At 41.4% G+C, this 27,500-nt stretch overlaps 1 protein-coding gene across 6 annotated transcripts in view; it reads left to right on the top strand.

The window, feature by feature from the left end:
• The window catches only part of LOC136748200 (neogenin), a 181,177-nt gene that overhangs the window by 85,544 nt on the left and 68,133 nt on the right, over nucleotides 1-27,500 (top strand). For all 6 annotated transcript variants that reach the window (XM_066701756.1, XM_066701753.1, XM_066701759.1 and 3 more), the window contains exons 3-5: nucleotides 8,748-9,023; nucleotides 10,293-10,443; nucleotides 21,596-21,732. In XM_066701756.1, the coding sequence (XP_066557853.1) occupies nucleotides 8,748-9,023; nucleotides 10,293-10,443; nucleotides 21,596-21,732 (564 nt within the window). The remainder of the gene's footprint in view (nucleotides 1-8,747; nucleotides 9,024-10,292; nucleotides 10,444-21,595; nucleotides 21,733-27,500) is intronic.

Raw genomic sequence — 27,500 nt, 5'->3', positions numbered from 1 at the left:
TACATAGCATTTACAACATCTATACGGCATCACACTTAATAAAAGCTAGTTAACTAAATGCATTTATACATCCACAATCACAGTGTTTCGTCCAAGAAAATGTTTTTTGCAGCCATGCTATCACTGTAATGTTGATTAGTTTGTTAATACCCGTTACAAGTCTAAGAGGTTTGTTTTAAGTATATGATTTATAGGCCATAAAATAATTCTCAATGGGAATGATCTCCCTCCCAGTGGGACATGAGAAAGGACTTGGATGGAAACTGCATTCCCAGTGGCTTTGAATGTTACTATTCATAACAGATGATTTAATGGATATAAATACAGCCAATGCTAAATGTTATGACTCAATTCATAAGCACATGCTAATTCAATTTATGTTGGAGTCTTTGAAAGCTGACTGACGAGCTGTGAAGAATTTAAAACAAAGTTTGGAAATATTACAAGGCTTGTGTTACAATCTTAGCAGAGTTTTATCATAACTTGAGTAACATAACATGACTTTGGGGAGATTTTATCTTTTTATTTTGTTTTTGTAGCAGTCAGTTCTGCAGACTACACAATTTGCACATAATGGATAATTCCATCATGAGATGGAAAAGAGAGAGAGGATTCATGCCAGTCAGATAAAATTACAGATTAAGGAGTACACTTAGTATTACAATTATCTTTAACACACACACACACAAAACATAGCCAGCATTTTTAAGGCGAGCCAGCTGTTATATATCTTGCTTGTGTTGCATTTTTTTCCAGATTAAATGGGAAGAGTATCATTAGTCACCTATTGCACATGAAGTAGTAGAAGCCATCTGTGTGCTCTTTGGGAACCAAAATAAATACATTTTAAATTAGGAATCAGCCAGGCTGCAGTGTGTTTGTAACAGTGTATTCTTCTACTGGTCCAAGTGTGTCTGCTGAGCGGCCACTCATTTAAAGTAGCAGGCTAGCTTGTTTCTTTGAGAAAGGGGTGGAAGCCAGCTGGTTCAGAAGTTGTTTGAGGTGAAGACAAATCCAAAGATAAGAGGTATTAGAGTTATAGAAATGCTGACACTGATAACTTGACTCCTTTGAGAGATGACACATGGCAAAGGTAGTCCAGACTTTCATGACAGTATCTGAGCCAGTAATATATCTTTTAAGTCTAATTTGAACTCCATGGTTCCTCAGAACTGCAGGTATAAGAATTCCTTTAGGTGTTTCTGAACCCCCTATTCCAGCATCTTTCTCTAAAACCTCTGTTGTTCAGTTTATGTTCGGAAATCCTATATGTAAAAGAAAGGCTTTTCACTATACACTTATGTTAGTCTGTGTAACTGCTGAGAATTTACATGAGCAGTTTTGAAAGGTCTTGTGTTTGTCAGTTTGTGAGGCATCGAACACACGGTGCTTATCTATGGAATGCAACCCTGTATCATTTGAAATCATCCCTCCTTCATGTCTCTTTTTATATATCTGTGTGTATAATATATACTTTCTTGTTCCAATCTCAAAGCAATTGAACAGCAGGTAACATCAGTACTGGCATCTCTCTGAAGAGTTGAAAATCCATGTTCTGGATGTTTTGGTCTCCATGGTGACTAAGGCCGTAGCTCTCCTTTTTCCTATCCCCAAACCATTTGAGGGCTACAAGTACATCTCTAAACCAGACAATGGAAGTGTGTGCTCCACTGCTCTCTGCCCCTCCCCGTGTGCCGTTTGAATATTGAAATGATCGTGTCAGTCTGTCATTCGGAAGATTTATGTTACAATACTCATCTGCCAACGCTCAAGCCAGCCTTTTTGTCTAGACAGATTGATTGAATGTAACTTAGTTTTGATGTATTATTTTTTTAAGAACAATAAAATGGTATTGTGCAATGATTGTCGTTTGTGGCGACAAATTAAGTACTGTGTTAACAGAGATTGGTGCTGCACCACTCCAACAAAGCATGAGGATATACTCGGCTGTATGTTATGACTGAATGCAGGTATGGCATTAATCATGACGCGTGAAAACTCAGGCTTGTTTGAGCCTGCAGTTCTGCCTCTACTAGGTTGTGATTTACTTGTTGGAATACCCATTTATCTTGAATGGTTTCTCCCATTGAGACCTGCAGCTGGATGAGTTGTGTAACCTCTACATCCTACATTGATCTCTGTGGATATTCAGGACGTCTCCCTGTGTTTGCTGCTCACTCACTTGCTGGGTCAGTATCAGCAAATGGTGGGTTTGGTTGGCGTCATAAATCTTGGTTTCTTGCTCTTGATTTTAAAGCGCTGTGGTCGGCTTTTGAGTCAACCTATGTTTGGGAGTGTGGTGGCTACTTTGAATCATGGTTGTCTGATTGTTAGATGAATGGTGTTGAGCCGGTGTTATTCCAGTGACCGACGGAGCCTTCAATAACACAGCTCTGTAGATAGGTGTCCTGTGAACTATTCTTCACCTTGACATGGAGAGAAACTAATAAAAACAAACAAACATGAAAGGCAATATCGAAACCAGGCAAAGGGGATATGCTTTTCCTGTAGTTCCAACTGTGATTTAAGAAGCTGTTCGCAGAAACTATATTGGGCCCTCACAGTGCCTGGTCTCCACTCCCAGAGTCTGCAGTTGAGGTAATGAGGTGTGATCTGGGAGAGAGCAGTCCGCAGAGAGTGCCAGTGCAGCTGATGAAGTGTGTGTGTGATTGTCACTGAAACGCTCTGCACTCGGTTCCCACAGGAGAGGAGAGCCCTGGACTGGCACTACAGTGGGAATCTCTCCAACCGTGCTTCCCTCTCGCTCTCAACGTCAGCTGCATCTCTCTCTCTCTTTCTCAACCTTCAGTACACTGCTCTTGTGCTCTTGTTAACATGTTGCTGTACCATGGCCAGCATAGAATGGGCTACAAGTAGTACAGTTAGGCTTTATTTTATTTTTTCTTGTTATTCTTTGTGGAATGCCACCATTTTATAATTGTGTTTTTTTTACTTGAAGGCTTTCAAAACAAAATGTTTACAAGAGAACATTACCAACTGAGTATTGTATAAATACTTTATTTATCAATTGTGCTGTTTTAGTTTTAAATTCTTTTCTCAGTGTATCTCCTGTAATGGGACTTTAGAATTGCATCCTTTGGTTTCATAGAAGATAACACTCTGCCAAGTGGCGGTCCCCTTTGCGGGAAAAATACATGTTGTGATTCAACCAAAGATGATGTATTTTAAATAACTTAGTAAGCATTAAGCTTTGCATAGCTCCCAGTAGGAACCAGATAATGTGTATACACATTTTGTATTGTCTAAATTATTTTCCAAGTCCCATGCATTATGCCTGTCTATATATCTCAACACAGCAGGAATGACGGCTGCAGTTAATTGTAATCTCAACCCTCTAAAAAGAAGTGGTGATCTTTTATGCCAGTAGGTGGCGATAGTAAGTCCATAATATTAGTGTCTGATAAAAACGGTGCCTGTTCATTGATTAATATTAGTACGTAGTTCTACATGATCACACTGAACTGTATTTTATATATACGCAGGACAACCGCTGCACTGTGCATGCTTGGTAGTTTAGCAGATGGCTGTCATATGGTGTACCAGAATAATAAACAAGTACAAATTGCCCCTGCAGTCAGCCAGTGGAGTCATTCTGTGGCTAATCAGGACCCCTAAGAGTCAGTTTAACTCGGCAGTGTCTCCAACCTCACTGAAGCTCATTACCTGTACTATGTTTTTTTTATTGGAAAAGCGAGGATTCTCATGTGTGACTGTGCCAAATGTTGTGCCAGTTTGGGATCGGGGCCAGAATCACACAGGGAAGTTAATTACAGAACTCTTTCTCCTGACCTCAACTGGATGTGTCCACAGGCCTCCTCAGGACAGAGACCACTGTCACAGTTGTTTCAGCCTGAAGCCCAACAAAGTAAAACTACAGCTAAATAAATAATGCGATGACTTTGAATTGAGCGCCACAGTGTAGGAAGGCAAACGGGGATGATATATGCACCCATCCTATTGTCCTTCAAGCAGCTCTTCACTGGAGTGGATTGTCTCTCACATGTCGTGGCGGTTTATAATTATTGAGTGCATTTATTGTTGTTTGTTGACGTTATACTGTGCTTGGTAACCTAAAATAATTGGCAGTTTTGTTTATCAGGTTAATGTGATTTTATACCCTGGCTACACTTGCAGGGATCTCAGATGTGCTCGGATGTTTCTGCAATATGTTTCTCTGACTGGAAGGCAGTGTTGGTTTATTGCTAAACTCCATTATTTAAGAGGCGACTGAGCGCTTCATGGTTTCTGCTCTATATCCAGCCTTGTTTCTTCTGTAGTGTTTATAAACCTTGTGTGTTTTGGGCGGCTAAATCGCTTGTAGCCCAGGAGAGTGCTTTGAAACACCACCAAGGCAATTTTGTTTAAGTAGGTACACAGAAATGCAGTCTTTCCAATTTAGGGTTTGTGCAACAGGGGTACCTATACCTGTGGCATCCATCATATGTGTAGTGCGAGTGTATATACATCTATCCATCCATTTTCAGTAACAGCTTCATCCCGTACACTACAGGGTCCCAGTTAGCTGGAGCCCAACCCTGTGGTCTTAGAGCGCAAGGCAGGGTAGGCCTATACCTTGGGCGGGATACCAGTCCATCACAGGGTGGTCTATACACATTTAGACAGCACAAAATAAGTGTTTCTGTGTTTTGTGCTTACAGTGATTACTTTGTTTAGATTGTCTTTACAGTAAGAACATCTCTAGTTGGTCCTCTTTGTTACGTTTCAGACTTTTTTGCCATGTGTTTGCAGAATGAAAGTGAGATTTAAATGAAATGTGTAGTGTTTGGATTCTACACTCTTCCTGGTGTTGGTTAACATATATTTGATATATTAGGTTTAACACCAGCTCCACTTTGAGCATAGGCTATAAGATCTGATAGGATAAGATGTCTCCCGGTACTAGCTAGTTTTAATATGCAATTTCTGTCTCTCTCTCCTGCTCTTGTATCACAAGCAGGAAGTAAAATTCTGTCCTCCTTAGAAAGTATTAATTGGCAATGTAACAGTCATGAAATATGTAAGGCTTCTGAAAGTTGACATGGTGTCAGTTTGGTCCTGACTTAACAGTGAACTAGGTCACATCACAGACCATTGAGCTATTTTTTTGTGTGGATGTTGTCAGGGATGTATAAACCTGTATGTGAATAGAGCATGACATTTAAAAGTGTCTTTTAATTGGGGAGAGGACAGAACACTTCTAATTTTTATATTTGTGATAAAACTTTAATGAAAGGAAAACTTTTCCTCTGTAAATCCGAGCAGAATATTTATTAGACGCTCAGAGCAAAAGTATCCACCTATTACCGTGAATCTTGTAAACCCCACTAGCTCTGTTTTTTTTACTGGCACTGACTTACCAACTCGCTGTGTGTCTGGTGTCTGGCTTTCCTGACCAGAACATTTAGCAAAAAGTGTTTGGGTAGCCTAGTTGTTGTTTTTTTTTTTTTTTTTTTACCACAGTTTACAACCTATGTAAGTCAAAACAATAGAGTAAGGATATTTGGTACGCACTTTTAAAGGAAAAAAGAAAGACAACAGACCAAACGAGATCTGTGTTTAAGCTTTCCACTAGCTCTTACAAAAATAGGCCCCTTACTTATGAACTAGCCACGTTTGGTGGATAGCGTGTCAGCATTCGAACCACAGTAAAGAAAGTATTGCCAAACCAGCAGCCGCTACGCGCGTCCAGCGATTGACTGTGGGCTTAGTCTTTCATGGGGATTTACATCTCCACAACTTCTCTGACGCCTTTTCCTTAATGTGTGTTTTTATTCATTGCTAGAGAATCGACTCGTGTACAGGCTGTAAGGGTTTAGCCTCAAAGCCGTTGAAATGCAGTGTACCTGACACCTTGGCATCTGCAGTCTTGCACAGGGATGGTGGAAATGCAGCTCTGCCAAACCAGCCTGTTTGAGAGCGTGACCCAAGTGCCAGGATAAATGAATATCTTCCTGTCTGTGGAGCGACTCAAAGCTAGGCCCCTTAAAACACCCTGACAGGATTCAGAACTGAATGTTTGCCTACTTGTTTTTTCACTTAAATTCTTACTTTGTGTGGCATCCAGGCCCCGCTCTTGAGTGCGTGTTTGTTACCTATGAGACTCATGCTCCTTCTATGTATGCTTTCCCCCATCTTTATCTGGCTATAGTTTTTATTTTATGATTTTTGGGGGGGGGGGGGCTTATTTTTCTTTGTGATGATCTGCTGTAGCCACAAGCGCTTCTTTGTCTCCAGGGCCAGCCCACTAGGCAGTCCGTGTCCCTCCACTCTTTCACTGGTTCTCTCCAGCTCTTTTTGATTTACACTTGCTCCCCTGGTCTAATGGCCCTTCCCTGTGCCACTAACGTATATCGGCTGAGCTAAATTGCCTCACAGATCTACAGTATTGTATTAGACAAAGGTCCTCTGCCACAACCTCCTGAGCTCAATTCATTTGTGTCCACAGCAATAGTGAGATACTCAAGTGGTAAATGAATGGACTCTGATAGTTCCTTCAATTTTTACCTAAGGCCAGAGTGTATGGTACTAATCTTTCTCTAGGATTTCACTCAGAACTGTCGGGTCTTTTTCCCTGCCTCAGGTGTGGTATTCGTGTGTGTGTGTGTGTGCCAGTGGTATGCAGCAGCTCGGGGAGTTGGTGTGAGGTCTGTATTTGGGTGAAGCGTGAAGCATGTCCTCCTCACGGAGTGTTCCCCACCTTTTATAAATCACTCCCACTGTTGTTTTTGGACCCGTCGTCCTGGAAACTGTAGGAAAGTGAAGGATTTAACATCAGGGGAACAAATTTCCTTGAGTTGGTGAAATTTGAACTTGTTGTTTGTGGGCAGAAAAAAATAAAGGGAGCTTATTTCTTATTAAACGGAGCCCTAAAACTGGCATTCTTTCCTCTCCTGTGCATATTCCAAAGAAACATGACCCATAACGAGGTTGGAAAATGGTTCGAATTACTGTTTAAATATGTTCCCTCAGCTTGCTGGGTGCATGAGCTACACTACAGTGAAGGGACAGAGATGTGGAGGGGTATTGGGAGATTAGAGTGGCCGCAATATTTATGCCATCGAACACCACTTGACAATTCCTTGGAGCATTTCAATTATGAATAATACATAAAAAATTGCCAAATAATATGCTCTCTGTTAGTAGAGGTCTGATATCCAATATTATCGTAGCATAGATCATACCCGGCTTGGGAGAGGCCAGCTCAACTGATCTAGCCTTTACCATAATAATGTGTTCCCAGAGAGACGGTGTGCTTTCTGTACAGGGACTAAGGCCTGACTGTTAACGAGGTGAAATTATTAGAAAGGAGGGCCACTGAATCAGCCCAGATGCAAAGATAGCACATCCTGCAGTCTGAGCTGGGGTACTTTTTGTCCAAGTTTAAGGATTCGAGTATTTTTTAAATACTATGCTACAGTCTAAATGTACATACTGGTATAGTCACAGTACAGAAGTTTCAGGATTAGGATCAGCAGTGTTGGGACACAACAGACAAGAGTGGAGAGGAATGCTAAAAACAAAAGACTGCCCAGTCAATTAAGAGGGAATTTTGATATATTGGTTTCAATTGCAGGAACAGAGTGTAATTGGTTTTCTTCATCCATGTAATGTCAGTATCAGAATGAAACAACGAACTGTGTCTCTAAACACTAATCAGGGGGGGCTGGGGGTGGGGGGGACTTGTTACAATATTAGTGTGGTGCTGTGGAAATTCATAATTGAAGTGTGAACACTGTTCAACTAGGCGAGACATGAAAAGTCAATGGCTTTCTCCCCACTTTTCATTATGTCTCTGTCACATTTTAACAGCAAACCTGAAGGCTGAATGCGTTCAGCATATTTTTTCATTCGCTCTTGCATTTTTACACAGCGGGAATCTGCTCTCCACTGAAGCGGTCTTTTAAACTCCATTTAAAATTCCTCAGATAGCAGAACAACACTATTTACCCTTCTCAGCATGTTGTAGCCTCGCAGTCTATAAGACCATAATGTGGTTTAAATGCACACACTTGTGTATGAATATATGCTTTCTCCCTATATTTTATATTTCCTGTACATGGGTGAAATTATAAGGATTTATCAAATGTAGGTGTCTTTACATTTCTTTGCAAGCCCAATGTAATTTGACCTGTTCGTCCTGTCCAGGATTTCCAGAGATTAAATTAGAATTGACACAGACTAGCTGCAGTCTGAAGCTTCTGACTTCCCCCATTTTATTCAAGGTGTTTATGGGGGCTAGTTGATTGAACATCGAGGCTCGTTGAAGGCAGTGACCGTACAGTTCACTTGTTAGTCAGATATCTTTTTGGAAGTGTGACCAACTCCTGAGCTGTATTTCGTGACTCACTGAAGGGATGTTTTGGCTGAGGGGGAGTGCTGCTACTCACCAAACCTTCAACACCACTTCCTGTTGTATGTGACAGCTCTTGGCAGGCTAGCGTTCTCAACAAAATCTGGCTCCAAATCACAAGGGAAGTATTATGTCCAATGAAAATATTTATATGTCATGATAATTTTCCTGTACTACCAATTTTTTTTTTCATTCCAAAAACAAAAGGAGGAATACAAAACAGCTAAATCAAGAATTCCAGTAGTGTGAATGATAAGTTTACTGATTGTTTCAATTAACACTTTCCCTTGCAGAGGCAAAAACTTCACTTTCCACATGTTTCCTGAAATGGCTGCTGAGTTTGTACCTCAATGACCATACCTTCCCTTCTCCGCAGGTCTGCCCCGGTTCACCAGCCAGCCAGAAGCTGCCACCGTGTTTCAGGGGGACAGCGAGGTGATGAGTTGTGAAGTAAATCTGGACCTGGTGCCCTTCACTCGCTGGGAGCTGAATAAGGCGCCTGTGGAGCTCAGCAGTCGAGTTGTTGTGCTGCCCAGTGGAGCCCTGGTCATCAGCAATGCCTCGGAAGCTGATGCGGGCCTTTACCGCTGTGTGGTGGAGAACGTGGGCGTGCCAAAGACCAGTGAAGAGGCTGAGCTGCAGGTTCTACCAGGTAGCGTACTGGTGTCCCTCTCACCTCCATGTCCAGTGCCCTGTCTTTAGCTCAGTTTAGATAAAGCCTGCTTCATCACTCCAGATATTTATACAGATCAGTCTGTCTTTCAGGCCCTACTATTTCTGTTTACATTTAAAAGGTCCCGTTCTGTTTTTTGTCTTATCCCACCTGCCACAGCCCCTTAGATTGAATAGCCTTAGCCTAAACTGGGTGCGAGGATGCCGAAATGTGCAGCGGGACTGTTCCTAGACAGTACAGTACTGTAGCTGCCGTTACATTGCCGTGCTCGGTTTGTAGTGAGTACGGTGGGGGTGTGTGGAGTTCAGTCTAAAAGTATTCCCGGCGTCCCAAGGAAAATAAGAAATACATCAGTTCAATATTAAAAGAGTTAATGGGGCCATAATTTTAGTGCATGCTGACTGTTCAGATGATTTAGGCTTATATGTAATCAGTAGCGTAAAGAAGTGGGGCCGGACTCCTATGGAGAGAGAGCTCTCAGTGTGGCTGTGTTTGGGGTGTAAGTTATCAAGCGGCAGGACTATAATTTACCTTTGGCTAGACTACTGAATTCCATTGTGTCAGTAATTCTCGCAGGCACTTTATTTACTGGAGCTGTTAAGTGCCCTGTGTAATAGCTAGGTAAGGTATTAGAGATCGTAAATCAGCAGTAACTCGTGCCCTCTGGTGTTTTTATCTTTAAAAAGATGTTTGTGATGGCTTATGTATTTCTGCCCTTCCTTAATGTGACTTTAATTAAAACCAAGTCATGTTTTACTGAACAATATGCATGACTCAGAATTATGTGCTGTAATACATCTCAGTGATAGAACTGGATTAATGCATCCAGTGACAAAAAAAAAGATTAATAAACACATGCATTAGACAAGTGCATTTACAGAAGATATCGTAAGTACAGCCCTTGGCAACAGATACCTTTTTAAATATATATATATATATATATATAATAATGGTCTCAATTTACAACCTCAGTCCATTACCCTAGATGGTAGCTTACTGACCTAAAGAATACGATTAGGTCTTGGAGAAAAAATCCCAACAAACTGTCTTATTAATATCAGACTTCCAGCATTTGTTCTTGTTAGAGGAGTTCCTTTAAAAATTACACATTACTTTGTGTAAAGAAGGGCCTACATTGGCTCCTCTAGCTGTAACAATGGCCCCTCATAGCTTTAAAGGTACACAGGTTTTTGTTTTTGATTAAAATGTAGTGTGTTAACTGGTGCATGTTTGGTTGTCCCTTTACAGAAAATGAAGTGGAGAGGAGACTCAAATTTTTGCGGCAACCAGTTCCTGTGACGAAGGTCATAGGTCAGAGTGTGCTGTTGCCCTGCGTGGCCACTGGGTACCCCACGCCCACAGTTACATGGATGTTGGGTGAAAAGCCTATTGAAGAAAGGTTAGTGAGACACTTCACCCTCTCCATTTGATCCTTCACCATGCTTCCTTGAGCAGTTAGTAGCTCCAAGACCCAGTGTTTCAAAAGCTTTCCATTGCATCTGAGTTGAAAAGGCCTGGAAATGCCACACTTTGAAAGGTCAAAACATTGTAGTAGATTTAAATAAGACAAATTTGGGAACATTAAATCTGTCATTGATGTCATTTAGGCCTCCTGGTCACAGTATTTGATCCAAACACCCTGGAATCAAACCTACAAGCTCTAGTGAGTCATCTTGCCAGACAGGCTATCACCCTATAGGCCATTTGAGAACCTGGGACTTTAAAGCTATGACAGGTTCTGTGTGTTATATAATGACACAACATCCCAAAACATCTCCACACTTCTGGAGTTCACACAGATCTGTCCAGTCTCCCATTCTGCAGGCTCTGCCCATTCGATGTTCGACGGTGCGGGCTGCGAGGGTAAATAATTAGCATTGTGGTGCCTACTGTGAGAGGTGTTAATGTGCTTCAGCCTTCTCCACATCTGCAAACACTGCATTATTAGTAAGTGTGGAGGAAAACAGAAAATTAAAATACCATATCCAGAGTGAGACTGTTAATGATTTAGTTATGAACAGCAAGATCCAGAGCTGTCCTCCTTTCCCTTGTTAACCCTTTCATAGGTCGATTACCAAAGCAGGACGCTTAAGGCTAATCTGTCAAAACCAGGCCTTCTTGTAATACCACCTTTTCATCACCACCATGTCAAGTTGTCTTTTTTACCCCCTACATCCAACAGTTCATAATAAAGTCTTCAATCTTGACTTGAATATTAAACTAGTGGTAGAAATTATAGGCAAAAAGGGATAATGGGGTAGTTAAATAGAATATTAAATTTGTTATATTAATTAGAATATCTGCTATTAATTGCAGTGAATCAAAATATCCCCTGGGTATAAATCTTTATTAGATTACGATGTTAATTACTCAAGATGTTCTCAACTAATATGAGGTCTCCGTTTCATTGAGGTAATTTTTTTCTCTATATATATTTTTTTTTTTTAACAAAGCACATGCACAGGATTCATTAAAAAATAAATTCTTACCGCCAACATTGACAATTAAAATTGTGCGCTGGCGTAGATTGTTTGCCTCATTCAGTGAGCCTCCTCGTTCCAGCATAGGGAAGCTTCAGAGCAGAATGCTGTCAGCCCGTAATTGGCATGGAGTTGAGGGACAGATAGGAGAAGTCTATCGGGAGAGTCTAATTAGATGATAGCACTACCACCGGTTCTGTTTAGGTAAGGCTGCAGTTTCCATTCAAGCCTTTATGGAAATACGATAAGACAAGAATTAAAAGGCTGTGAACAGCATATGGATGAGAATTATATGAGAATTTTTTTTCCCGGTTTGTTTTTCAATTTTAAGAAACTTAAAAGAAACTGGCAATCCTGTGAGACTATAATGCCAACCTCTGATTCTTTACTACAAAAGACAGAAACTGACTATTCCTAGAAAGAAGATAGAAACTTTGTAAAACTTTGCACGCTGTCCTTTGAGGTGATCACAGACTCTTGCAGAGTTCTGTACTTCAGGAATTCAAATGTGGTTCAGGTTTCTTCAGTCACATCAACCCATCTAAAACGAGAGGCAGACCCAAATCCAGAATTATTTTGTTAAAATTAATTAGACTGTTTAAAATGAAATTATATTTTACAAAATCAATATTAAGCCTTTTGGTGTTAGTAGCTTATGTGCCTTTACCCTTCTTAAATGACAATTACATTTTCTTGAAAATGATCTTTGAAATTATGTGAGATGACGATTGTAGGCCAAATGCCATGCTGTAGTAAACTATATATAGTTGTCACAGATGGTGTATAGTTTTACAAGAATGTAACATATGTAGTTGTTCTATATTTATAGTACAATTAAAATATGTATATTGAGGGAGCTACAATATGGAATGTAAAAGTTCACATTCCTTACCCTTGGGCCCCGGTACAGACCTGTTTAGTGCCTTTCTGGTGCCAGCAGTCTTTAAAATGATTTAAACAGGAAGCATTTCTGTTCCCAAGTGGGTTGAAATTCTATTGTAATTATAAGACATTTTGGTCATTACATGTAACTCTCTTTGGTATCCTCTGAATCTAGGTGGTGTGCATCTGTAAATCTTTCAAGAATATTTACCTCAGCCTCAAGAGAAGTCATTAGCTATGTTTCTTCTGTCTAAACCATGAAGTTATGTATGTGTATGGCTCCCAATAAGTAGTCTTAACTCCCCTCTAATGCTCGAGCACCTTGGGCGTCCTCAACACCGGCCTTTCTATTGGCAAGTCTTTACATTTAAGAGTTACCTCAGAGTGGGCCAGTATGTTGTGAAAGAATTGGAGAAATGCTAAGCCTTGTTTGACTTCACCACCGAGCCAGGAGACCTGTTGGCTGTTTGACTTTTTATGTTTGCCAGGTAAATGAGCAGGGAATCTTCTGTAAAGGCAGCACTAGAATACCCTAATTGGGTTCTCTAAGAATAATGCTCTGTTCTCCACCATTTCTGTCTCTTGTGGTCAATGTGCTCTGTGGCCATGTTTGATCTACTGCTGTGACCTTTACTGTAGTGACATTTTGCCACTGGCTGTTAGAGAGGTGTCTGAACGATACCGTCTAGAGGAATCAGTGTGACAGATGAGAGAGTGGGTTGAAGGCTCTAAACTCACAGCGCGGCTGCCTGGAGCTGGACCGGGGCCACCGCCTTTAAAACGACAGCCTCTGGCTCAGTAATCTGAAGAAAACACACACAAAAAAAAAAGCTGTGAAGAAAACGGGGGGGTCTTGACTCGAGAGCATCAACATTGGATTTCTCTCTGTACCACAGCTGAACGTGGAGTGTTTTGGCAGATGAGCTGGATGACAAAATCCATCTGAAAAAAACTGAAATAAATACTAACTGAAAGCTCACACTACCGACCACCCCTGTCGGGCATCACAGGGCTTCTATTGTCTGGGCCGGTATGATTTGAATGCCACTTGTGCCCTCGTGGAACTCATTGCTAGTGTTTAGCTGTGGGGGTCCCTGTGAAATTGCAATAAATGGCATTCTGAGTGCTGAATTGCTTTATGTCAGATATTTGGTCAATGTTTGACTTTGAGAGCAGTTGCTGTAAAGGAGATATTCATTTTGGAGGAGAAGAACTGTGGGAGTACATTTCATAGTAAATTGTTGCACCCCAAAGGAACCTACCCAGCATTCTCTGCTAGTTTGCTTCCCAGCTTTGTCTACCCTTTATTGTGGTAACTGGAAAAATTGATAAAATTCCATACAAGTAATGCAATGATCGTTTCAGATCTGATGTGACTGGAGCCCCGTCACTGACATGGAGTTATTGTGTGGTCTTTGAGCATTGTTGTAAACTCAAAGCTCAGTTCATTTTCAGTCATGATAATGTTGTGTTTAAGTGTCTGAGAAGTGTCGGTCTGTGGTGTCCCTTAGTGCCACACGTGGTATGGAATAGGAATTGACCAATCATTGTCAAATGCGGTCGCAGTATATTGCAGGCCCTTGTTCAGATGTGTTCTCCAGATGAGAATCCAGACTTTGTGTCGGTGTTGGTCCAGCACAGGGCAATATTACAGCATATTTAACAAGATCAAGAGACATGGCATTTTGGCAGTTTGGCATTGCTTGCCCCCCGCTATTACATCCTGTCCTAGCGAATAGGAGAGAGAGAGAAAAAAAATGCATTCACAGTAATAGAATTCAGCACAAGTCAATAATAAAGATGAATAATGTATGGGCAGCGGAATTGAAATTGTATGTAAATCAACCTTCTATCTCAAAAGCAGTATTTTTTTCTCTCTCTCTCTCTCTCTCTCTCTCTCCCTCTCCCTAATTTGTCTTATTGTGTTTATTATATTTACTTGTGTATGAAGTGTGTGTAGGCTTTAAAATTTGTTTGCCGACCAAATATAAAAAGATTACTTTTTCTTCCCCCTCTGGAGTTCTTGCCATCTCCAGTCTCAACAGCTCTCTGGGTCTGGAGGCTTATTGGCAAGAAAGAGCTGTAGCTGCTCCCATATCTGTGGCTTCAGTACACAGTGACAATTTCACAGCTCCCTCTCCCTCACTCTCTGAGCACTTTCTGATTTTACACCAGGGTTTCGCTTCTCTGACAGCTCCATTACAGAGACCTGATAAATACTTTTGCCTTCAGTTCTTTTAAACTGCAGAACTAAAGCTTGCCCAAGGAGCTCCTCTGTTAAGGATTGAAAGCAGCACTGCGCTTCTGCTGTTATTTCATTCAGCATTTGCATACCTGTGCTTTGGATTAGTTTTAATTTTATTTTTCCTGTTGTAATTGGTATTTGGCTTTGCTATTCATCTACGTCAGCCAACACCACTTCTACTTAATCACAGCTGACACAATGAACTGGGTTGGGAGAGAAAATGAATGTTGCAAAATGCTCTGAAGCCTTTTTGGGGGCTTAGTGCACCACTCAAATTCTTCCCCATTTCAGTCTTTCCTGGCAATCAGTCAATTTAAACTAGTCACTTGTCGAAACCCTGCTTAGATGTTCAATTCCAGTTTGCCAGCCCAGTATTAACCAGTCAGGTAACTCTGTGATTCTTGTTGTTTTCCTCCATCTGATTAATTTCAACATGATGTTCTGCTCATCAGATATCAGTTTGACTGAAGGTTGTTTACCTATCTCCCTGCCTCTTAATATTGCTCTTAATGAAATGCAGCCAAAAGAGTTGGTGGAAAATACCCATTTTAGTGAGTATGAGGGGGAAAGAAACCTTTGAGGCAATTTTATAGAATCAATGTTAATGGCCTGCAATTTTATTGCTCTTTGTTCAGTACCAGTATGAACAAGATTAACGGTGGGTTTGTCTCTCTCTCTCTCTTTCTCTCTCTTGGCTGGTGCTCAGCTCCTCCATGTAAAATTTATAGCGTTTTTATTAGAGTTTCAGAAGAAACTGGAGACCAAGGGAGTGCAGCACTCGGCAGGAATTGAGGCAAGGGGGACGGGGGGGTGTGTGCTTTTATTACAAAAGATTGGGTATTGATAATAGAGTCCAGGGGTTTGGGGGTGTCTTCTATGTACTGACGCAAAGAGAGCTGAAGATTTGCACACACGCCGTTCTCACAGAAGGGGAGCTCTGTCAGGGCTACTGTCCATTTTAGAGCAGATCAAGTTCTTCATTCGTGTACAGGGGAGAGTTTTTCAAGTGGAGGATACTGTGGAAACCATGTAAGATCAGTGGGAGTGGGTAGGGGCTCAGCTCTGAAGGGTATTTCAGAACAATCCCTCTCAAGTGCCTACTATAGAAAAGCACAGCAGCAATCTATGCCAGCATCTTCAAAGACTTTTCACTAAAGTGTTCGTTCTTTTGTCTTAAACTATTCCTCTCTGGTTAAGGGAAAAGTAAATCCTTTAGTATGACAAGCCGGGAAACTTTTTGTTTTCAGAGGGATCTGAAACTTAAAAAAATGTATTTGATATAGTATGTCTATGCTGGGTAAGTATTATAAGGGTAATTCCTATTGTTGAAAAAGTAATTAGTCCTTTCTTCAGTTAAAGTATTGGATCTATCTACACTCTGGTTCTCATACCAACATTAAAAATAAAACCTGCAGGTGCACTACACAAAAAAACTTGAATTTACTTTCAAAGAATTTCAAGTTTGATTACATTTTCCGGGTGTGAAACTAACTAAACCTAATCTTTTAAAATAATAATAATAATGTTTGTTTGCAAGTGAACCACAATTAGAAGTATTTGCAAGTGAATTAGGTGTGGAAGTGCCCTAACACAAATGTGTCTGTCTTCACATGTGATATAGGATTGCTGTGGGCTATTGCTGTTGTTTCTATATAGGCTTAATGCCAACTTAAATACATACATATAAATTGTGGCTGGAAATCAGGTCTTCAGTAGTATCAGCCTTCCATTATTATTTAATCAACTTACTATAAGAGCCTGGAAAATTAACACATCTATCTTGGAACAGATTTCTGTTACTTACACATTTCCTATCAGATCTCAAATTTGATCTTATCTACTTCAATTTCCATTTCAATTCACTGCGCCCCAAATGTGAGAATAGGGTTTTGCAAAACTTTTTTTTTCGGGAGGGAGGGAGAGGGAGAGAGAGAGAGAGAGGGATAGAGAACTTATTGATATCAAAATTTTTAGATTAGATGTTTTCTAAATGCCCTGGATCTGTAATTAATTTAAAATGTGATATATTTTAAAGGTACCATGCAAATCACTTAATCTTGGTGCCATTTGAAGGTAAATTTCAGCTGAGTACGATTTTCCAAAGGTGTTTTCGGTGTTAAGAGGGTTCCTTAAGTCAATACAGTAGTTCTAGGAGTTATTTTCATTTCCCACCTTTTCCAGATATCTAGTATTAAGCCTTTAATGAAAAGGTCAATGCTCATTTCTACTAACACAGAACTGATTTGTGAAGATTAAAAAAAAAAAAAAAAAAAAAAAAAAGAAATGTCAAAATTTGATATTTATACATTTCACTCATTTTGTCACTACTGAGAGAAAAGAAACTTGCAGTTTAGTTACAGGGCTTAGTTCTTTTGGTTGCTGGGACAGCACTCGGTAATTTAGGTTGATAATTGGATTTTTAAATGAAATGGTACTTTCCATTCTTTTGCTGTTCGGTGGTGAAGAAATGGAACTGGTAACTGGAATCCTCTGAAGATTGAAGTTTTTCCCTGTTGATTAAATACATGCCTTTTTGTCACTGAAAACTGCTGATGTGGTTCCTCAAGCACACATGGTCCAGAGATGCTGCAAAATAATTCTGGGGGTTCATTTAAAAATAAAATCCGACGCCTTTTCCTCTCTGCATTGCACAAGTCCACCTGCCTATAAAAACCCATGGAGATGCTCTTACAGGAGGAGGCTTTAGTCATGCTTCCAGTAATGGGATATAATGGAAAGTGGTTGATGAAAATGCCTAGAATGATCATTTATATTGTGCACAAACTCTTTGACAGGGAGTGAGGTGGGGAAGTAAAAGGTGCACAGTTGAGGTAGCTGCCGGTGCAGCTTAACTGCGCACATCCCACTGGGTGGAGACCCCGAGGCCGACCCAGGGCACGCTGGAGGGATTATATCTCATGGCTGGCCTGGGAATGCCTGGGAATCCCCCAGGAGGAGCTGGAATCTGTTGCTGGGGAAAGGGAGGTCTGGCCCGCCCTGCTGAGTATGCTGCTACCGTGACCCTCACCAGGACAAACAGTGTAGAAAATGGATGGATGGTAAAAGCAGTTTACTATAAAATTGTACTTAACTGGAGAGGCAGCTTTGAACCAGGTAATGGCAATGACTCCCCCCCCCCCCCCCCTCCATGACTCCAAACTTCATTGCTCAGGCATTGCAGGGGGTGGACTGTGTGCAGATGCCTCATGAGGGTAAGGGGGGGAGATTGAGGAGCTGTGCAGAGCCTGCTGTGGGAGACGAGGGCAGTGCTGAGCAAAGAGCAATTCCAAAGGCTTGATCCATTTCCCTGGTTACGTGGAGGTCTGTCAGTTGAGGATAGTGGTGGGGGGCGGGTGTCTGGCTGTGATACTATCTGGGAAGGCATTAATAACAGTGCGAATCGGACAAACAGAGATTTGTTGGTCGGTTTCTGTGGAAATGAGTTTGAGTTACTAGCAGCCGCTGGGATAATAAATTGCAGCAGAGTGCCGGGGTAATGAAGTGGAGTTGCAGACGTGGGGAGTTTGGGAGCCGAGAAAACGGACAATCAAGCTGTTTTCTCTCACTAGAGCGTGTTAGCTCCTCTTACTGAGGGCCTCTCTCTCCTTCTCTCATTCCCTTTTAAAACCACACTGATTGTGTAGATTGTACTCAAGGCTTGATGCTTTCTCTCTTTCTCTGTCCTGTATTTAGCTAATGAAACCCAACGATTCCCCTTATTATAACAGTGCTAATGTAGAGAGCAGGTTGAGGCTGCACGTTTTGTTTCACATACTCCTCCACATTTCAGCTGTCGGTCTTTCTGTGGCTTGGTAATACGCATTAAAAAATTGTTTGCAGAATTTCACAATCTCTGTCCTTTATTTATTTATTTATTCTAAAGGAAATGAACTGAAAATTCTCCAGCCTTGTTAGTACTGAAAATGGTTTAGCAGAAACATGTTCTACAGACAATATCTCCACTGCTAGTCTGTATAAAGCTGGACAAACAGTGTCCTTTGTGTCACAGTTTGTAGCTCGGAAAAGAACCGACAGAAACAAGTGTGTCAATCTTTGCTCTTCTGTTGATTGTGTCCCCTCTGCCCCAGATAACCAATGTTGGCAGTCAGTCAGTGTGTTGGGTTGCTGGCCGCAGCTCCAGTTACCATTCATTCCTTACTTCTGTGTTTGAAGAATGGACTCCTGCTTGTGTCTGTTGTGGGCTGTGGATTGTTGGTTTATTATCACTAGTTACTTTGCTGATATTGAATCTCTAGTGTTGGTCACTGTTGGATCAGCATGATTGGGCTAACTGAATCGAATATGTCCTCAGAGTTGCAGTTCTCTACCTGACACCACCGAGTCAAACCTGATCTGTGGTATTTATCTCTTGAGCTGCTGCTTACAAAGAGAATTCAAGTTAAAATCTTTGCTTTCGCTAAAGAGGTAAAAAAAGGCAAAAAAAATAATAATTGGACGAGCAGTACCCTGTACCTTTCACAAAGGCATGTCATTACGTGAAGGAACATTTCGCTTTGCATGTGAGCTGACACCTTCTAATCAGCACACACTTTGTCACCTGCAACTGTCTAAAATAACCTCCAGATGAAAGCTAGACGCTGCCTCCTCAAATACCTTGCGCAATCTGCATACATGGTGACAGTGTGAATTTGAAACTAATTAAAAATAGCTTTTTAGATTGCCGCATTTTCATTTATTTGTTTTAATGCATTTTTAATTAATTCACGCTCACCTACCCCAGTCACCGGGGAGTACCTGCTAACAAGCTATCATGTATCAGGGAGTGTTGTTCTTCAAGTATCTTTAAATAAACGAAACTCTCTAGGGGCGTCTCTTCTTCAGCTGCAATGTTGTGTGGCGATACTGTTTTTGAACAGGGATGCGTGATTAAGGTGAAATGGGGCAAATTCGCTGTTGCCTGTCAGCTGAAACTCTCATGAGACGCTTCAGATTGTTTCACAGACTATAAACCTTCGTCACACCAACCTGTAGTCTGATCGGACAAGTTCACGATGCCGCTTTTGTATCTTTTGTATGAATAGTCTTGAGTACAAAGCATAAGATAAATCTTAGCAGAGGCAATAAGAAAATCGCTAATAGCATATTCATCCAAAGCATCTCACTGAACCAGTAGGACAAAGCAGGTGATGGAGAAAAGTTTCACTGAGGCAGCTAAGGGTTTGCAGGCAGTTTGACAGGAGAGAGAGTGAGTGGAGAGAGGATTAATGTACAACTCAAAGGAAATATGTTGATCTGTGAAATTGAACATTATTGGGGTCACTGCGGCATTAAATTGCAACATTTGGAAGCCACTAATTAGTATTTGTTTGTTTTGTAAAGCATGTAAAAAGCCCATTGTAAAGGATACAAAACCAAAGTGTGCTCTTGGCGGTTGATGTATGAGTCCCATTTAGCAAGTGCAAATCCAGGGGAACAAAGTAGCCTTTATGAAAATACTTTTCTCTTTTTTTCTGCTGAGGTGTTTTACAGATCATGGAGAGCCCTGGAAACCAAGGTGTTGATTTTAGATGTTGCTTAAATTTACTTTTCTATATATTCGTGAGCTGGAGCTCTGGTTCTATGCCTATCGTTTTGATTACTCCTCCATGGGCCTTAACTTAAGAGTCTCAGACCACATGGAGGTGCACAGTGTGAACAAATTACCGGTCATTAGCTCTGCGTCACGTCTGCCTGGCGCTTCACTCTTCGGGCTCTGGAGCAGCTTAGTTTGCCATAGTGTTCTGTCTCAGCAGCCTCTCTGTTAGTTCTTAGAATATCCCTTAGCATCCAAGCAGACAGTTTGATTCAAATGACCTCCGGCCACAGCAAGAGTGGGCGATGTCCCATGAGTTATTTTTCATTTTATTTTCCCTTTATAATACTGGTGCAACCAATGCACCTCACAGAAGACCCAAAGGCGAGTAACCAGGACCTCTGTACAACAGATGGCGTTGGATCAGACAAATGCCTGTTCGAGAAGCTCTACATGCTACAGAAATCATAGTATTAATGTACATGTTTAAACCCAATCAATAGCTGGTGGATCAGGTTATACAGCCGCCTTTGGTATCTCTACATCTCTGTGTTTGTGAGCCAGAGGGCAATCTCTTGTTCGGAGAGCGCCAATAACTCTCCAGCTATGCTGCTTGTAACCTATTGATTTTCGCCTTTGCTCTGCGGCGAGTTAAATCAACACTGCACCAGTGTCCCTCTCCTCCATTACTAGTGGGGTCGGAGGGGAAAGGTCAGTGCATGCAGGTCGGTGGCTTTCAGGAACATGAGAAGGTAGTGTGTGCATGGAGGGGAGGGGGGTTTATGTTAAATGTACCTGTAACTCAATAGCATGCCTACAGGAAACCATTGATTTGCCCCGCCAGCACTTTCTATTTTTCACTTCCTATTGTCCCCCCTCAATCTATTTATTTCTCAGTTTGTTTCATTCTCTTTTGAGTAGGATTTATGGAGCCAGTTCGGTTGTCTGGTTTGACCTTTTATGGTTGGGATGTATCCTGGTACGTTTTCCGAATGTTTGCTTACGCACAAAAACATGTACTTTTTGTGAGAAACTGGTTAAAGTTTTAAAGTTCTTGTTGCTGGTCTTCAGCTCATTACGAAAAGTGTATTCAGCGAAGGCCACGCAATGTAATTAACATTCACCCTGCATGGTTCTTCTGTGTGTTGCAAAATGGTTGTTTTCTTTGTTGTTTTAATTGACCAGTGTCCTCAGGGTTGGGGGGAGGGGGGGTTGTAATATACTCAGACATTCTTATTTTGGTGTCACATTTAATAAAAACAGACTAAAACTTGATTTGATTTTTTAATACACATTGCCCCACAGAGTAAATATATTTAAGTGAGTCGTCGGTATTGAAATGCAAATGCAATAGCTTATTGCTCTGGTAAGTGTCAATGCTAACCTTGTCTTTGTCTTTTCTCTTTCTCAGCGAGGGCCGGTTTGAATTGATTGGGGGTGGCAATCTGCAGATTCTGAACCTGACAGAAGAGGATGCTGGGATATACAGCTGCTTGGCGAGCAATCTGAATGAAACCGCAGAGTTCCAGGCTGAACTGACAATCCAAGGTACTGAGTCTGTCTCATCCTTGGTTTGCTAATCAGAGCATCCAGTCTCACTTCTCTCAGTTTGTTTCCATTTTCACCATCTGATTAATCGTGTCATTACATAAGTAATCACTTCACTAGCCTAATCCCTTTTACTCATGATGGGGTGCAGCTCTCACATAGATTGTCACCACTGAACTGCTGGATGGTCAATTCCAGACAATTCCATGTGTGCTAACCTTTCATTATTTTCGGATCTGGTGAAAATATATTTTTTTTTTTCCTCAGTCTGCCTGATCTTGTTGTTTTTCATTGGTTATGTTTAAATAACATTGTGTCCAAACCAGTCCCATTTCCCATCCTTTTCAGCATTATTATCTGCATTCCATATATCTACTTTTCCCCCAGATTTTTTCATTCCTGATTGCTCCTGCCAAATCCCTCAGTAATCTAAGTTGTATAGCAAGTATTTAACTGGTTTCTGATTCTGCAGACTTCACTTTTAACACAGCAACGTTTTAAAACCTTAGGGACTCAGCTGGAGGGAAACAAGCCCTGAGTGGCCCAGGAACTGCGGGCTATAAAATTCTGAACTTTAATGGGGCTTGTTTTTATGCAGTATTTAGGCAAGCAGCCACTTTGAGTTTATTATTCTGTGCATGCCAAACATTTTTCAGTAGGTGTTTGGGGAGACTGAGCTGAATGTTGAAGGTTTGGGGCCCCATATCTCCCCTTTTGTTTCCACAGAGAAATGAAAATCAGAAACCGTTTGCGTAACTGTAAAATCATGAACCAGTTAAACTGGTTATAGTGCAGCTATGCATATTGTCATTTTCATGCTGTTTACCTTATTATGTTTCATTTGCATTGCCAACCCACTTTAATCACTTATCTCTTCACTGTCTGAATCAGTATCAATATTTGATAGTTTCTGTTTTTTTCCTGTAAGATAAATAGTTTTGTGAATATATGAAATGTGCGTTATGCATCCAGACTAAATGGCAATACAGAAAAAAAAGAACAGTTTACATTGTCTACATTCCTGATTTATTTTTAAAGACCACATTCCCATTTCCAAGGGCATCATGACAGTATGTAGTAAATCACAATAGCTTTTACTAGTTACTGAATTAGTTTCCTGCTGAATTATTCATTTTCCCTGGTTTAGAACAAAGTTGTTTGAAATTCTAACACTAATAACACCAGTAATAAAAAGTCTCTTCTCATTACCTTAGTATATTTAATATTGATGCTTAAACAACAAACGGCTCTTCAGCAGTGACTGTTTGTTTGAAGTGGGTGGTGAACTGAAGCGATTCATGACTATCAGAGAGAGATGCTTTGTTTGGGATCACACTGCTGCAGGTCTAGTGGAAGACTCTGTGCGGCTCATTTGGGGGGAGCTTGTCTGAAGCCCTGGCGTATTTCCTTCTTCCCCTCAGCATGCCTGTTTGTCATGGAGTTGCGGGGGAGCCCAGTGTGACACAGAGCTCTTCCCAGAGAGGCACAAGATCCCCCCCCCCCTCTCCGAACGGCTCCCCTCCATACCGAAGCTGCTCATTCCCACTCTCGCTCTACCTGACCTGATTTGTTCTCCAAGTTTAATTATTTCTATCCTCCCCTGCACTGTTCGCAAGGGCCAGCCCCTGTCAGGCGGTTCTGTGGCAGTGTGAGTGAGGTGTGAAAGAGTGGCAGAGGTCAAAGGGCAGCTGCTCGGCTTTACTAATAGAGCAGAGGCGAGAGCGCGCCCACCTGGCCCACTGAGAGCACTCATGCTTGGTTGTTCAGCCAGGCTTGTTTACCGCAGCCCTGTGCCTGAATAGGTTTAGATGTGATAACTGAGCTCAGTTACTAAGTGAAGAATTCCACCTACCTTCCATTAATAAACCAAGTGATAGCCATCCACAATTGGGTACACAATCGAGCCTTGTTGTGGTGCATACCAACACATGTTCAAAGGAAGAAAATGCATCATCCAGTCAGTCACTTGTCACGTTAATACTCTGTCATCCCAACTCTGACCTTGGGACATTTACAATCAAATTTTCACTCTTTAATTGTGTACTTCCAATAGTTATTTATGTACATCTGCAGCACCAGAACAGAAATATTTTGTATGTAATTAGAATAGATAATGTTCATATGGCTGTTTCACCCTATAGCATCCCCACTCTGATTTAGGAGAGGAGCAGACAGTGTCAGCCCAATCTCTAAACCATGCAATTTGAAACCAAGGTTTTACACAGCTGTGGTAGGACAGGGAAACCATAAAAAACACCTGTCACATGATGATGTACACAATTACGTGTAGAACAGACAATCAAAATCCCAAATGGTCCTTAAATGTGTTTTGCATTATAGTGCATTTCAAAGAGAGCTTTGGCATGGATCAGTTTACCTTCTGATTTGGTTGTTTTCTGGAAAAATACATATGTTAGAGCAGCAGTGAGCCTTCAAAGAGAGCATGAGATCACAAACTAAACTTGAAAGACCATTAGTGAGTTAGTGTTAGAAGCCAAGTGCATAAAATCTATGCAAACAGGAACTGATGAGTTTCATGATAGTGCCCTAAAGCACTGGAACTGTTTCTCAGAAATAGAGCTAAACTACAGTGAGTCAGTGAGTCCATCTGGCTTCCTCTACTGCCTGTGTCCTCAACAGCATGATCTGTTGAGGTTATCTGTAGCTATGTAGGCCTTCCTGGCCGCACACTAACCAGTCAGCTTCTCCCCAGAGTTCTCATTATAAACTGTCAGTTTCCAGATTCTCTGAATGGAGAAGACCATTACTGTGGACTTCCAACTGTGTCTGTTCACACGTGGTTGGCCAACGGTTTTCTTCTTAGTTTTTTTAATTGTTTTTGAGGTTTAAATCCTGCAAAAATGTATAATGCATATTAAGAGTACATTGTTTGTATGTGCTTTGTTGCAATTCAAAGCCAATCCCACACATTTGTTTGATAAGGATAAAAGTTGTCATCCAATATCTTGGTGTGGTGTTACTCAATTTTTTTAATTCTATCTGAGAACAGTTTCCATCTTAGTTTCCATCACTCAAAGAAGTGGAAGGCATTCTTAGTTTTCTTGAACTGAGCATAATGGCAATTCTTTTAACAATTTGCATCCATCTAAATAATAAATAAAGTAAAAACAAAAGTTCTACATACATAAGGCCTGTTGTTGGTAACACAATGTAATTCCATTGGTCAGGCTTTTTCTGAAACCCAAGAAGCAAAAACTTGTTAAATGCATGGAAAAGTTAATAAAATAAGAACCAACATTTGGATGAAAAGAAGTAATTTTACCACAACCTTTTTCAACTTCGTTCTGTCATTCATTTCCCGTTGCATTGATATTCTTCTGTTAATGCATGTAATTTTACCTGTCAGGTTTTTAATTTTCATTTCCCTCCCTTTCAATCCAGCCCTTTAAAAGTGCTGTGCCGCCGCCACAGTGACACTTCAGCTCCTGATCAAAGATCTCCAGATGCACTCGCTCTTGCTCTGTGCCTGTGTGCCAGATCTTCATGCACTCTAGCTGTCAGAAAGCATTTGGCATCTAAAGAAATGTAAATAAAAAAATAAATGTCTAGCAATTTGTAATGCATTTGTGCACAGTGTGCATAGAGGCCCACAAAAAGAATTAAGGTCTTCTAATGCAGAAACATTATCATTGCTGTCATAAAGACAGCGAGCCTGGCTTGGGTCTTGGTAATCAAAATTAGTTTTGAAGTGCCCTCCCAGAGTGCCTCCTATCTCATGCAGTGGGCTGCCATATCTCCCTCGCTCCCTCGTGTTATCAGACAGGCACCGCACTGTAGCGCCGGCAGATACCTGATTTCAGCATCCTCGTCTCCCTGGCCTTCCTCATCTTAAGCGCCGGCCATCTATGAGAGCACGCGTGTCTGCTCAGAGGGATGCCATGTACAAACATCTCAAGACAAAATAAATGGTTCCATTGTCTGCCCCTCCAGTGAGCTGGATTACATCTCCATCTAATTATGAAGATCAGAGCCTTACAGCTACAGCAAGTTAACCATGAAAATCGCAGAGTGTATGTCGAATCACTCCATCTTTGCCATGATGTATCGAGGAAAAAAAAGAGGTGGAATCAAAGAGAAGGTGGTGCTTGTTGCAGCCAGCAGCAGCTGTCTCCCTTGCTCTAATGACTTAATACAAATGAGATCTAATTAGTCTCCATGGAAACGGTGCCCCCTCAAGTAGTGAAGATGTCACAGGGACAGTAACAAACATGATTCTGTAAACAAGCTTGTTCTGCACCAGGATCCATGCCTCAGTCCTATTAGGATTCTTGGCCCTGTCTTCAGCTCTGCAGCCATGTTTTCACAAGACGGGGTGCCTGCTACTGTTGCATCCCTCTGGGCCTGGTTTGTAGCTGTGGTTTTGCCCATTGGAAACCTAATGGCATTGGTTCCATCTTGAGCTACCATCAGAAATGCCTACCTTGTTAGGAATCACGTGTGAACCAGTACAGATTTAGCCCATACTCGGGTGATTTCCAAGAGATCCACCATGCAGACGTCTGAAGCACCTTCACCTTAAGAAAGCAAGACACAGACAAAATGAACATAACCGCTTTGTTGTTTTCTCTGCTGATTGATTTTCACGCAAATCTGCGCTGTATAATGAGCTGATGATTGCTTGGGTCTATGCGCGAGATTTATTCGGCCGCCCTCCAGCTCCTGTAAAACCTTGACGACACACTGGTGGCGCTTGCAGTGAAGGGAAAACTGCGTGGCGTTGCTTTTTGGCCACTCACTATTCCTTGTTATTTTCCACCTTCATTTTTGTGCTGGATGTTTGATTAATTATGCTGGAGCAACGGTACAGTTGGCTGATTAGCATTCCCTGCACACGGGGGCGAGTGATCCGGGTCACTTCACCGGGGTGTCTGAGCGGAGCACTTCTGACCCACTGTCATTGAATTACAAATCGGTTCTGAGCCATCGGAGCAGGCAGAAAAAGTTGCACTCGCTTTACATGGAGGCTACATTCTCTCTCACACTCCAGTCCCTCCCTCCCCCCCTCCCTCTCTTTGGTCTTCCCCCCCCACTCCCTTCCTGGCTTCCACAAAGAGCCTGGCAAGCGCTTCATGTCTGATGTCTGATTGCTATCTGTGAAAACCATGGTTCTGCATGTGTCTTTCAGAAGCGCAGGAGCTAAGCATCCTTCTGGGGAACAAGACCATCATCATAAACACAGAAATTGCTGTAAAGTTAAATGACACATCCTCCTCCCCTCCCTCCCAAGCCTTTTTCTTTCTTTAATTCCATGGCTTCAATGGATGTTTTAATCTCCTAAATGACAATACTGTTTTGTGTGAGAATTCGTTCTTTAAAAAATTCATAGCCCTGTATTTTGTAGATTGCCGCTCTGAGGCTGCCGAAACTCCATTTGCTTCACTTTAGCCTACATTCCACATATCTGCTGGTTTTCCTAGTACAGGCAGCGGTGGGAAAGGTAATGAAAGGCCATCAGTCACTTTGTAGCAATTTGTTTTCTTTTTGGATCCAGGAATGGCTGCAAAAGAACATTATGAAAGTGCTTGTTACCAGCTTCTTTATTATTTTTTGAATTCCTGCTCACACAGGCATTATTAAACCAAGGACCAGCTTGGACCCAGTTTATATTGTTAGTTGATGCAGAGAAACTGACTGGTATACAATTTAGATTATGCCTTTTTAAATGTTACTCCATGGATTACATTGTTCCACTACACATGTATTCTGTGGTCTGGGTTCTGTAGCTGTCTAAGCCCAGTAGCCTTTAT

The sequence above is a fragment of the Amia ocellicauda genome, chromosome 4 (genome assembly GCF_036373705.1).
Source record: "Amia ocellicauda isolate fAmiCal2 chromosome 4, fAmiCal2.hap1, whole genome shotgun sequence".
NCBI classification, from domain to species: domain Eukaryota; kingdom Metazoa; phylum Chordata; class Actinopteri; order Amiiformes; family Amiidae; genus Amia; species Amia ocellicauda.
This window is presented reverse-complemented; position numbering and strand designations above follow the sequence as displayed.